A 13585-nucleotide genomic window follows, 5' to 3' on the forward strand; every position below is an offset into this window, starting at 1 on the left:
CGCTGATTGTGGCGAGAGCGCGTAAATAACACGATCGGTCGTTTACCGCTGTTGAAACTTCCGCTTGGCATAAAGTGCCGTTCCTTGGCATTTCTCAGTAGGTCTATACTTATCGTTTTATTATCATATTTATTGAAGCTATAATGTCCATTAATTTAGAAATCATAATAAAGTTTAATGTAATAGTTTCGAAGTTCTATTGAAAAAATATAATGTAAAGAGGATTTTATTGAGATAACAACTGAAAGTTAATATAAAAAATATTAATTTTATTAATGTAACTTTATGGTTTGAAACAGAACCTTCTTTTTGTATTTTATTGATATTGCCTTTGAAATAAATTGTTTTCATATATTATGTAAATAATATTTATAAACTTTTCGATGAAGAAAATATTAACTAATTTAATGCAGGTTTTCGCAAATAAGCGATGAATGACAAATTTTGAGTTACACATAAAAAGTAATATCCTTTATAATATTGAAATATGTTTAAGTAATTTCTATTATAAAAGAAAAAAAACAAAATATGACTAATTTTAATTTCTAAAAACAGAAGCTATTAAATAAAAATCGTGATTTAATATATCGTCAAATAATTACACAATCCAATAACAATGTTCAACAAATTTGAACTTCTTTTCTAGATCATAAATAAGACAAAGATTCTTACAAATTCTTTATTGTTGAAAATAAATTCGTAAATTGCTCGCAATTGCTCTATCACGTTGCATTTTTGAAAAAATTGAATCTAAAAATGCCAAAAATAGCGTTTTTTAAATATTTTTGAACTCTCAAAAATGTGATATTTTCAATTTCATTTACGAATTCATAATCAGTGATAAAAAATCTAAGAATTACTTTATCCCATTCGTGATCCAAAATCCATGTCGGAAAATATAATTAATAAATAAGGAATTGCTCAAGTCACATATGGTGATATAGCTTCATGCATAAAACATCCTCACTAGAATTAGCAAATGTAATGTGTGTGTAACGGTTTAAAGCTTAATATATACTAGATTTATCTTATAAAATCTGTGAACGATCTTGAAAGAAATACAATTCCATTAATCTTATTCTCGCTGACATTCATTTCAGTTTTAATAATCTTTCCATAATTAAAAGACTGCTTTTACACGTAATTCACATATACATTGTAATTTTTATAGTTTCTCGTGTAAATATATCAACAATCGAGTCATATCGTATATATATATATATATATCAACAATCGCATTAATATAAATAATATTAATTGACAAATGGTAAACATTCAGAATACAATAAATCGATTTCTGTTCCATTTATGTCGTACCTAAATTGTTGAACGTGCAAGTGAAATTGACTCCGTTTCCAACTAACCACGTTTTTCACAAAAAAAAAAAAGAAAAAAGATTCTATCGAAATCACCTCACTGAAAATAGTCCACCCTCGAACACGAGTATCAGAGAAAAGAAAAAGAAATGCTTGACAACTGTAGCGAAAACGCACTCGAGAAAAGAAGGTGACTGAGCAACCGCGCTACGAACGAGACGTTCGCCACCTCGGTCAGGCGAACACTTCGATCGTCGAGAAGCAGACAATTTCTCCAAGCCGGCCCAATCCACCACGATCCAGGGGATTGTCCTGGACGTAGCAAGACTGCCAGGAGAACGGCGGCCTACCTGCCTGCCTGTCTCCTCGCTTCTCGTAGATGCACTTTCACGTCATTACTGGTTCTCCACGGGTGCACCGTGGCACAATTACGGGCAATACGGACTAATCCGAAGCAAGGACGTTTCTTCCTGTCTCTTTTTGGTCCTCCCTATTCTTTCCTGTCTTCCTGTTTCCGTTTGCACCTCCCGTTAACTTCCGACATTATTCTCTCTTTGGTTTTTTTACTATTTCTTTCTGTATACGAATTCTGCAACCTTTTATTTTAGTCCCGTTACTCTTTCTTTTGCTTCCTATTTATAGGTTTAATTGTCTTTCAGTCTTTATACTTATGTCTCTTTCAACTCTCGCCATTTATTTTCTTGCTTTTTTTTAAAAAAAAATTTTTTTAAAAACTGTTATGTCTTTTATGCTATCTTTCTTTTTTATCTGTGATCACTTGTCGTTTCCCGCGTCTTTTCCGTGGCTTTGTTAACTTCTCTGCTAATTAAGGTAATTTCGGAATTTATGCTGCAGAAGTTAGAAAAAAATAAAAAGACGTAAAGTAATTTGCACGCAATCCCTGTTATACACCTTTATGTTACATAAATATTGTGTTACGATTACAGTCTTTTATTGTTAATGTTAACAAAATTATTGTAAATTAAATTAATAAATTGATGGAGAAATTCGTGAATCGTTGTCGAGGCAAGTCGTCAAGAGAGACGCGAGTCATCAAAAGGATTACACTGTGCACGAATTATAATTAGATATTTTAATGCCCTACAATACTGTAGAGATTTAGATTTCGCGCCTTACTCTCAAAACAATACGCGAGCGAGATTGTTGATGTATTAGGGAACTAACTAAGTTGATTATCAGACCGATATCTATAAACACGCGGTAATGACATTGAGATGGTGACTATGATGGTGATGTATCGCGAATTGAGAGGGCTTTCGATTTTATATAATATTATAATTAAAGTAAGATTAAAAGGAAGAAATTTTTATAATTTGAGACTACGCGGAATCGGAAATGAGACGAGTTTGAAAAGAATTTGGCTGTTCGATCGTGGTGTGAACAATGCCACATCATTATTTCTGTGACTAGTGACTATGGAAATAAAGAGAGAGAAAGAGAGTGAGAGTGAGAGAAAGAAAGGAAGAAGTAGATTCAAAATGAGAGAGTTGAGTGATTATACTACGTTAGAATTAAGAGTAATACTGAAATTTAAGAAACTTCCAACTATTGGATTGAAGGAAGACTTGATAAGATGATTGCAAGCAGATCAACAATATCAGACAATAAAAAAATCAAATGCTATATTAAGTGAAAAAGAAAGAAAGCAAGCAACAGATAATTTTTCGTAATGGCAACAATAAGATATTCTATCAATATGAGTATCATTCAGAGAGGATAAATTAAATTGGAAAAAAAAGAGCTTGCTGAGCTAGGAATTGGCATTGACTAAAAAAGAACTCGAGAAGATTCAGCAAGTCCAAGTAAATATGGATGCCTGTACACAAGAGAAAAGCTGCTATTTACATAAACCGTTGAAAGATCGACATAGTAGTGATGCTGATCTCGGTACTTCGTCTGACAGTAGCTCTTGAATGACCGCAAAACAACGGCTCAACATTTTTGGGTGATCTCCCTTCTCATTTCATTTGTTGGTTAATACCTATGAACGAGAAATGGGAGAGACATCAACCAAAAACGCTGAGCTGTTGTTTTAATTGTGGTCATTCAGAAGTTAACTGTCAGACGATGTACAAAGATCTCTCTTTAGTCCTGTTTGCTCGTGTTCGAGCGTAGTGACTTCTCTCATATCATATACTTACCTGTGCGCACGCTGATTGTACACACAGTTCATACATGTCATGAGACCTACAGTTGTAGGTCATGAGACCTGAGTTTAACCTCGAATGAACGAAGTTTTTGTTTAGAGAAATATTCTTGGCAAGGATTCTCTCTCTCTCTCTCTCTCTCTCTCTCTCTCTCTCTCTCTCTCTCGGTGAGTTGCCACTTCTCTTTCCGAGAGGAGAACGAGTGTATGAAAATTGTATTGTATTTTGATTTTGCCAGGATCTCTGGCATAGCAGACTAGTGCACTGTCTATTCTGCCACACTCGCTCTCAATTTAAATACAAGAATGTTAAGTATAATATCATTTTAATATAGCGAGAGGGAGCATGTCGCCTTCGAATGGTATAAAAAAAATGAAAAAAGAAAAAATATTTATGCTAGGGAGAAGCCTGAAAGTGGCCGTCCTGACGCTATTCGCAGAACCATCCAAATTGAAACTTCCGCGGTACTGCAATCAACGAGGATTTCATTTTCCTTATGTAAAATAGAATTAGGCTACATCCATTTTAAAACGCTGATGAAATATTCTGGTACGTAACTGTGCCACAAATAAAAAATAAGCATATACATTTATATTATAATTATATATATTTACATAATTTTTTTGTTATAGCCTAAAGTAGTGATGCTCAACGTGTAGCTTGTTTATTTTTGTAAGTATTGTAATAAATTGATTTTATATAAAATTAACAAACACTATTACAATTTCTAAAATAACATTTATAATGGAACAGCATTTTATTCTAATACTATTACTTTATATGTTTATAAAGAATTTTTCTATAGAAACGTTACACACACATATATATATATATATATATATATATATATATACTTATATGAATGAAAAATTTAATAACGTACATTAATGAATGTATGTATATGCATATGCAGGCCAGTGATGCGCAGCTTTTTTAATTTAAAAGAAAATACTGTTCATAGTTTTCATTAATAATAAGTAAAAATAAACTTCGATCAGAGTTAATATAAATATTTGTGCTTTTTAATAATACTTCTGCTTGAATTTATATACATTTTCTAATTCTGCAAATATTTTCTACGCTAATATTTTCGATCTTAAAACAGTTTTTAATTAAAACTATAATAGTAATATCGCAAATTAGATATTGTTGCAGTGGGAAACAGTTCTTCGAAAAGACGTCATTTCGAGGAATTGTTTCTGACTGAGTGATGCCAGTAAGCATCTTTTTAAAATACTGTAACATTTTACGGTGTTTTAAACAGATATTCAGCATTAATATTTAATTTGTAATTACTGCCTTATTAATTAATTCCAACTGCCTTAGATAAATTTGCATATAATATATAACACTGCGTAACTATATACATAAAAAAAATTATTTAAGCATATCTTTATTATAAGAACGTACGTAAAATGTGATTAGATAATTTTTTTTATGCAATTATATAAATTTATCTAGATAGATCCTTATCAATCCTTCGTCTATGATTCATATCGTATCAATTCTTGATATGAGGTAACTCCGATATTTACGTCGGGATATTACGCGTGAAGATTTACATCGCAGAAATCAGAAAAAATATGTGTAAGAATAATGCATACGCAACCATTCTGATATATGCCTTTGTGTTATCAGTATATAACATATCATATAATCATACTGCATGGCGAACGATAAACACTTCTGCGTTCGGTGCGCAAAAGTCACAATACGCGAGTGCAATCAATCTCGTTATTACGATTACTAACGTATTAGCGTTATAACGAGTTATGCAGTTACGCGATACGCGTAAGGCAAATACGCCTCATGGGACTTTATTTTAAGAAACTCTATGATAAAAGTAGTTCGGTTTGTAGAGGCCAAAACGGTAGTGAACGCAGAGGCGACGAACACGGCAGCAAGAAGTTCTATGAATGTGATTCGATTTGAAGACACCAAAACGGCAGGTATTACAGAAGCAATGAACACAACAGGTAATTCTACCGATGTAAATATAACTCAATTTCCACGCCCGAGGCGTAAAAAGTGCTATATAAAAAAAACATGAAGAAAGGTCTCTGTCAAGAAATAAATGAAAAGTCTATTTCGCGTGAAGCGTGAAATTTATATCGGAAATGCATACGAAGTATGGTTTATATCGAGAAAATAAGAAGAACGGTTCAAGTCGCATACAATTAGAAGGGTCTACATAGCGCAATATTCACTATTCATAAATTACATGAATTTAGTTACGGAAAATTAAATAATATATGAATAAATGAGTGCGAGAAACAGGATTGAAAATCAAGATGATTTCCGTTCTCAGTTATATCACTATAAAATTTAGAGAGAAGAAAATATATTGCGCTATATAATCTCTTCTTTAATTTCATGCGACTTGAACCGGCTCGAACCGTTCTTCTCATTTACTCGATATAAAGCGTACTTCGTATGCGTCCCGACATTGACCGATCTTCATGCCTTATGCGAAATAGATTGCTTTTCATTCATTTCTTGACATAAACCTTTCTCCATGTTTTTCTCGATATAGCATCTCCTATGGCTCAGGCGTCGATTTACAGAGATACATAAAAATGACAGTGAGTATCGAAGAATCGATGAATGCAACAGTAATGCTGATTCTGCAATGTGTCTGTACTAGTCTGTAGTCGGAAGTCAGGTCATCTATTTCCGTTCCTGCATCAAACTGTATTTAGAACTCTTTCTCGTTTTCGACAAATATCAAACATACACCTATCTCACTTTAAATTCCAAAAGTGTATATACACTAGTTCAGCTATAGAAAACAGATCTTTAATCTTAATCTAAATAGTGAAGTTGGCTAACTATTGGTCGACTTTACCGAGACTCAGGACTCCTCTTATCGGTGATGTGACGTCAGTTTCCGGTTTGCGCTACCACTAGGGTTGCATTTGAGAATCGCGCTATCAGCGCTATTTGTGTCACCTATCTTTGTTTTACGTCTAATAAACAATGAAAATAGAATGACACAAATAGTACTGATAGTGTCTCTCCGAATGCATTCTAAGTAACGTGTGGTGGGGAAAGAGTCTCTCAGGATTACCGACTCATTGGCTGCGTTCAGCAGAACACAATAGTTTTGCAATCGTTTTATGATTCTCTGCTGAGATAGGACTATTCCTCTTAATCTAAAAGTATAACCGAATCAGCGCGAAGAAAACTTCCGCAAAATAAACGTTCTGTGTAGCCATTGTAGAATCCACATAAGAAACTACTGATGTAAATATGATTCGGTATGTAGAGATCAAAACAGTACAGCGAGTGTCACAGAGGTGAAAAACGCGGCAACAAAGCTCCGAAGATAATAGCATTAAAGTACGATCTTTATTTTGATATCCTAGACAGATAGCGAGAAGGCAGCAAGAAACTCTACCAATATGAATATATTTCGAGAAACGACAGAAGGTACCACAGAAGGAACGAATACAACATCAGGTAACTCTATCGATCTCCTGATAGCAAAATATTAGTAATTTGGAGTTAAATTGACAGTAAACTCGATCAGATTTTGATTACAAAATCATAGCCACATTTGTGTCCGCATTTGGTTATTTGTTGACAAAGCCTGCAGATTGGTGGCAGAAATCAAGCAGAGTTTGCTCGAATCAAATTCTGCTCTCAATTTGCCGTCAGGTTATGCAGAACTTTGTTCGGTTTCCACTACTAATCTTGCAGACTCATATTTTTTATGATAGCAATTTGCTGACAATGTCAGATAATAAACTTTGTCTTTTTGTAATCAAAAATTGATAGCAAGTCCTGCTCAAAATCTGTCTCCGCAGACTTTGCATCAGGAGGTGTAAATATAATTCGATTTGCAGAGACAGAAATGATAGTGTTGCAGGATTGATGAATGCGACAGTAAAGGCTCATCCACATAAAAATCATAGACAGTCGTAAGGTCTCAAATCGTAAGAAATCAATTTTAGTCGCATATTCTTATATTTGACTGTGATTGATTAATTTCCTACGACTTAAGATCCTACAATTGTCTATGATTTTTATATAGAAGAGCCTTGATTTGGGGGGGGGGGTTTACAATATAGAAGTTATAGCGATCGTAGGAAAATCTAAGTCGTAGAAAATTGATCAATCATAGTCGATTATTCTTCTCGTATTTGTGACTGTGATTAATTAAATTTCAACGACCCTACGACCGCTATTATAGACCCTGCGTTAGAAATTGTTCTAATATAAATAATTCGGTTTGTTGAAGATAAAACGGTAGCGAGTACCACAGATGTGACGAACGCGGAAACAAAAACTTCTGTTAATATGAATATGTTTCAATTTGGAGACATTAAAATGACAGCGAATGCTGCTGAAACGACATATGTAACAGCAAACAGCTCTACGAATATGAATGTGATTCGATTTGAAGACACCAAAACAGCAGCAGATGCCATAGAAGCAACGAACACGGCAGGTAATTTTACCGATGTAAATATAATTCGATTTGGAGAGACAAAAATGACAGCGGGTGCTATAGAATCGATGAACGCGACGGTAAGAAATTCTACTGATGTAAATATGATTCGGTTTGTAGAGGCCAAAGCGGTAGCGAATGCCACAAAGAAGACGAACGCGGCAGTAAGAAACTTTGTTGGTGATATTTCGAAAGGATATATAGAAACATTTCAATTTGGAAAGGCCAAAACTGTAGCGAGTGCTGCAGAGATGACGAACTCGACAAGAAACTTTACCGATATCAATCAATTTGAAGGTACCAAAATGGCGGGTGTCACAGAGGAGATAAATCCAACAAAATTTGTTGATGTACATATGTTATGGAGAGAGACTGAATTGTATCGAAGGGAAAAAGAACTTGCTGAGCGAGAGTTAATGTTAGCTCGAAGAGAAATTGAGTTGCTTCGACAAGCTTTGATTGATATGGCTACTCGCTCACAAAAAATATGTTGCTGTTTAGAGAAGATGTCGTTGCAAGATGAAGACGATGAATCTGTTTCAGTGTCCGGACGAGATAGTCGCAGTAAGCAGCGTCTGGAACATAAAGATCAAGGCTTGGTCTTTATTAATCCTGACAACATTGTTTAAATTGTGGTCAGCTTGATCATTCGGCTACTGTCTGACAAAATACAATAGTATTGAAATATTTTAAGTTTTAAGTTTTAAGTTTCAGCGAGGGAAGACATGTTGCCTCGGAATAAGCTGTTGCTTAAGACAAATGAAGAAAAAGGAAATAGTTAGAAATGTGAGAGTAATCATTCCAGCTTTTTCGTGAGACGATCAGAACCTTTTGTATTATCGTCATCAACATTTATTTTAGTAATTGTCCCTACTTGTTTCTCTAAAAGTCCAAAAATATGTTTCATGCATTCTTGATATGTTATTATATATTGGATATTTTATATTGAGTTTATCTCTTTTTATAAATTTACAAAATCTTATTTTACAGATTTCGTTTAATTATTTGCATTTCATATTTTCAAAGCTAACCTTATTTGATATTTTGCTACAATATCATTTTCAATTCGGATATAATATTCTAATTTAATGCGTCAATCTTGTCTAAAAAAAAAAATAAGATAGAAAATGATAAGAATCGATAGGTTCCAATAATCTTATAACTTCATATTTTAATTTATGTTTTACTTTTTATGTTTAAAAAAGTAAAACAGAAATGATAATACTTTTTATGTTTCAAAAATATATTATCATTTGTGTATTATCATTTCTTATCATTATCTAATAAAAGCGAAATCGTTGCACTATTGATAGTCAGTTGATAGTTAGAAATCTTACAATTTATTGTTCTAATAAAATTGATAAATTTTTAAAAATTTTATCGTAATCAATTGTGTAATCAATTCATGCTGAAAGAATATATCTCAGCCTCATAAAAAAACTCTACCGTTGAGAAGGAAATGCAAACTGAATAGTCTCATTATGGCAAATATTGGAACGACGTGCAGGCAAGACTTGTGTCATCGAAAAAAATCTTTATTTTATAATCTTTGCCATATTATATTTTGTTAATTCATATTTTGTCAATTTTTTACTTTGTGTGATTCGATTGTATTATGTAAGAAGCATTTCCAGGTAATGCAATATTAAAATAATAAATGTTTTTTCTATACATCGACAGTTTTATTTTGCGATATGCACATAACTTAAGAATTAGCTTCCCACTTTTCGTCTTATCAAAATTAATTTATTCAAAGTTTGCCGATTGCTATCTATTATTGAGGTATATTTACATAGAGCAGTATAACTATTTGCATTGTTTTAAATATTTAAATATTTTAAATGCCTTATGTAATGATATTTTAAATACGTTATGAAATGGAAATTTTTACCTACATGGCGACTATCATTTAGGTACCTTTACGAAATTTACAATTCACTACGCATCACTCGATATGATCTCAATGAAAATTGTTCGAAGATCATCTTCGAACATATATATTAGAAAAAACGAACGCTTGGCAGCTATGGCGAAAACGCATTCGAGATAGACTAAACTTGACGTTCATCACCTTGATGAGGCGATGCAGACAATTTCTCCAAGCCAACCGGCTACAATCCAGGGGATTGTCCTAGACGAGGCGAGACTATCAGGAGAATGGCGGTCTGTTTATCTGCCTGCTTCCTCGCTCCTTGTGGATGCACTTTCACGTCATTAACAGTTCTCCACGGACGTCCGTGCGCACGATAGTGCACAGTTATAGACTGATCCGGAGTCCGCAGCAAGGACGTCTCTCTTTCGCTTCTTCTTAATCTTGCCTCTTCTTATTCTCTTTTAACTTCCCTTTAATTTCCCATTTTGCTGGTCTTTCTTTGATTTTTCTTTATTCTTTCCTATATACATCTGAGTTCTGCATTCTCTCATTTTGATTGCGTTTAGTCCCGTTTCTTTTTCTTTGATTTTCTATGTATTTATAAACTTAAATATCTTTCATTATATTTGTCTCTTTTCGAACTCTCGCTATTTATTTTCTTGCTTATGTTAAGATCTGTTATATCTTCTTTTGTACTATTTTCCTTTTTCTACTCGTCTTCCCGCTATCTTTTGTGTGACTTTGCACTTTGCTGCTAATTACACTGTGGATATTACAAGCGACAATACGCACTGTTCGATGTGTCGGAAAAGCATAACGGCAAATCTTGTGCAGGTGCCTGAGACATTTAAACTATTTAAAGAGACAACCACGATGTCGCAAGTAAAATGAATTTTTTGATCAGACGTAAAGTTTACGGTAATTTACTTCCACAATATCTCAAATCGAGCACGACATAGAATTGTTCTGGAGTGACGTCGTAGTGGATGCACTTTCACGTTATTATTATCGATGCCCTGGTAGACACACATATGCAGATACGAGTATTTAAACAAGATACTATTCAGATCTCTTAATGAGATTAAAAATGAAATTAGTTCCTTCAATATTATCGCATGTGTAAGAGATATGTATCTCGTCTTCAAGTTTATTTTTTCCGAATATTTTACTAAATCTTATTTATTAGCATATACATATAAAATCAATTATTAATTATAAATACACAATCAGTACTTCTATCTTCAATATAATGACCCATTTTAATATGAAAAATGTCTTAGAAGCACTTGCTTTGCTTGGAAAGAGAACGAGCCTTGTTGCACAGAAAGAAACTTTTTGATACACTACATTAAGCAAAGACACTTACATATTCGTGTCAGTTATTTTATTTCAAGGGTAACGAGACAGGTTTTAGAATTAATGTAATGAAATTAATATGCATGTTTTCCACCATTCCATCTGTGAAGCAGATTAAATTAGTATATCAAAAAGGCATAAAATATTTTTTTTACTTTCTCAATTACATTATTTATATATCATTACATATTGTTCGATAATATCAATAGATTAATATTATGAAATGGACAGTAAAGCTTATAATAATCTATAATTCGTAACAAAATTTGAGAAAGATTATTGTTTATAATTTTATGCGTATATACAAAAAATCATGTACGATTTCAAAAATCATATAATATATATATATATATTTTTTTTTAAAACACACACACACACACACACACACACACACACACACACACACACACACACACACACACACACACACACACACACATATATATATATATATATATATATATCAAAATATATGTCAAAAATAATAAAGCTAATGTCATAGATGAGGATATGAAATTTTATCTTAAATATATTATATTTTATCTAACCATTAAGTTTTTTAAATATAAATCACTCACATGCGTAACATATCATATTTACGTGTATAATGATTTTTATTAGGCAATATTAGTCGATAATATTTTAGAGAAAGAATTTACATGTAGATAGAATCATTTGTTTGATGTTTCTATATCGATTCAATTTCACGTTTAAACATATCTGCCGATTACTCTGACTCTATTATGAAAGCAACGGTAATCCGTGCATCTCTAATGAAACGCAAATACGGTATATTCAAGACTCAAATAGAAATCATGATAAACCATACTTAGGTAGGAATTCAGCAATGAAGATTACACTTTACCGTTATAAAATTTTATTCTTTGAACAATATATACTTCATGCACAAAAATCTGCACATAATCGATTCTTATCGGCAGATTGATATTGAATGTTATCATAATTTACGGAACGTCTTAGAATAATTTTTTTACAAATTTTTCGTTCACACATTCACAATTTGTATTGCAATTTTTATTATTTAATGTGTCAAATTATCATGCAGCTATTGATATTATTCTAACTGCAATTGATTAATAATGTATGAATTAATTATTATATAGAGTAGTAATATATATATTAAGTTCTATAATTGGGTGTGTAATTTATTATTTATTATAGAATTAATATTTCTAAAATTATATAATTAGTAATACACAGTAATTATATTCCTTGACATATAAAAATATTTCAAAAGTATATTGATCGCTAAAGTGAAAGATATTTTCGATAAAAGATTGACATTCGCGTTATTCGCAATTCTGAATATTATTACCGCGCATTATAAAATATCGAAGATTTTAAGCTGAATCCTACCGTATTTTAAATCACGAAAATATACTGATAAAGAATGTGGAAAAACCAGTTAAAAGAGGCTAAGAGAACATAAAAGATATCACGATAACAAATAACAGACTCACCTTTACCGAGACGGAGACTTAATTTCTCCAGTAGAATCACCTTCCTCCACGCATCAATCGCAGTTCTTATTCTTCAAAAATTAAAACTTTTACAAAAGTCGGTCACTCTATCCAAGAAAATTTACGTCGATTGGTCTCTTCATCATGCAAAACGCTGTTTTTACTCGGAGAACAGAACTACCCTCGGCCGACAGCTGTCCGGAAGTGGCCGCTTCGACGAGCAGACTGATTCTTAACGCGCCTTCCGTACTCGAAGAAACACGGCTCGAGGGACAAGCCTCCTTTCCTCGTGTCGCATTAAGAAACAACCGTTAACGCGGGATACGCGAGTCTTCGAAGCGACCGTGGTATATAACGCCGTGCGAGAGTCGACCAACGATTGATGACCCAAGCGACGGTGCCGTATGTGAAGCCCTTCTCCGACCAGAAGAGAAGAGAAACGAAAAGAAAACGAAGACGTTCTTGCGACAAATTGTGCGTGTCGACGTCGCGTAACGTCTTATCTCGAGACATAGTAAACGCTCCTGCCGAGACTGGTAAGTGAAAGTCTCGCTAAAATTATTTTCCTATAGCATATTAACAAAGTGAACGATCCTCAATATCGATATATGACCGATGACTGTATTCGAATATCCCGTCATTTACGAAATATTCATTAATATTTTAATTTACAAACTATTTCGATGCTCCCTTGAAAAATAGATTAATTTTACTTGTGTCTAAATTAGTTATAATTTATTTAGATTTATACGTTAAGAAATTTATATTTATATGAAGTTATGTAATTATTACCTAAATTCAATCTAGTGAAAAAAATAATAGAGATTTGTAAAATTCATTTTAGACAATTGTACTGTAATTACTTTTACAAAACTGATTGTAATATCATATTTCCACAGTTAGCACAATTTGGTTTCTATTATAAAAACAGAAGCAAAGCA

At 32.8% G+C, this 13585-nt stretch overlaps 2 protein-coding genes across 7 annotated transcripts in view; one reads left to right on the forward strand and one right to left on the reverse strand.

Annotated features, from left to right (window-relative positions):
- The window catches only part of LOC105153618 (atrial natriuretic peptide-converting enzyme), a 24643-nt gene extending 22631 nt beyond the window's left edge, over positions 1 to 2012 (reverse strand). Inside the window, exon 1 of the mRNA XM_011068564.2 lies at positions 1318 to 2012. The gene's annotated coding sequence lies outside the window, so the exon portion shown is untranslated. The remainder of the gene's footprint in view (positions 1 to 1317) is intronic.
- Positions 1 to 9605, forward strand: part of LOC105153616 (hypothetical protein) — a 10310-nt gene extending 705 nt beyond the window's left edge. The window contains exons 2-9 of one of the 6 annotated variants that reach the window (XM_087406710.1): positions 3885 to 4033; positions 4117 to 4156; positions 4946 to 5071; positions 5344 to 5460; positions 6018 to 6066; positions 6850 to 6943; positions 7725 to 7934; positions 8055 to 9605. In XM_087406710.1, the coding sequence (XP_087262836.1) occupies positions 6061 to 6066; positions 6850 to 6943; positions 7725 to 7934; positions 8055 to 8563 (819 nt within the window). In that variant the 5' untranslated portion in view covers positions 3885 to 4033; positions 4117 to 4156; positions 4946 to 5071; positions 5344 to 5460; positions 6018 to 6060 and the 3' untranslated portion in view covers positions 8564 to 9605. Of the gene's footprint in view, positions 1 to 2539; positions 2621 to 3884; positions 4034 to 4116; positions 4157 to 4945; positions 5072 to 5343; positions 5461 to 6017; positions 6742 to 6849; positions 6944 to 7724; positions 7935 to 8054 lie in introns of those variants that run through there. The other 5 variants (XM_087406709.1, XM_087406711.1, XM_087406708.1 and 2 more) reach the window with 5 other exon arrangements.
- Positions 9606 to 13585: the final 3980 nt, after the last annotated feature.

This window comes from Acromyrmex echinatior, chromosome 5, assembly GCF_024713525.1.
Source record: "Acromyrmex echinatior isolate Ae372 chromosome 5, ASM2471352v2, whole genome shotgun sequence".
Lineage (NCBI taxonomy): Eukaryota > Metazoa > Arthropoda > Insecta > Hymenoptera > Formicidae > Acromyrmex > Acromyrmex echinatior.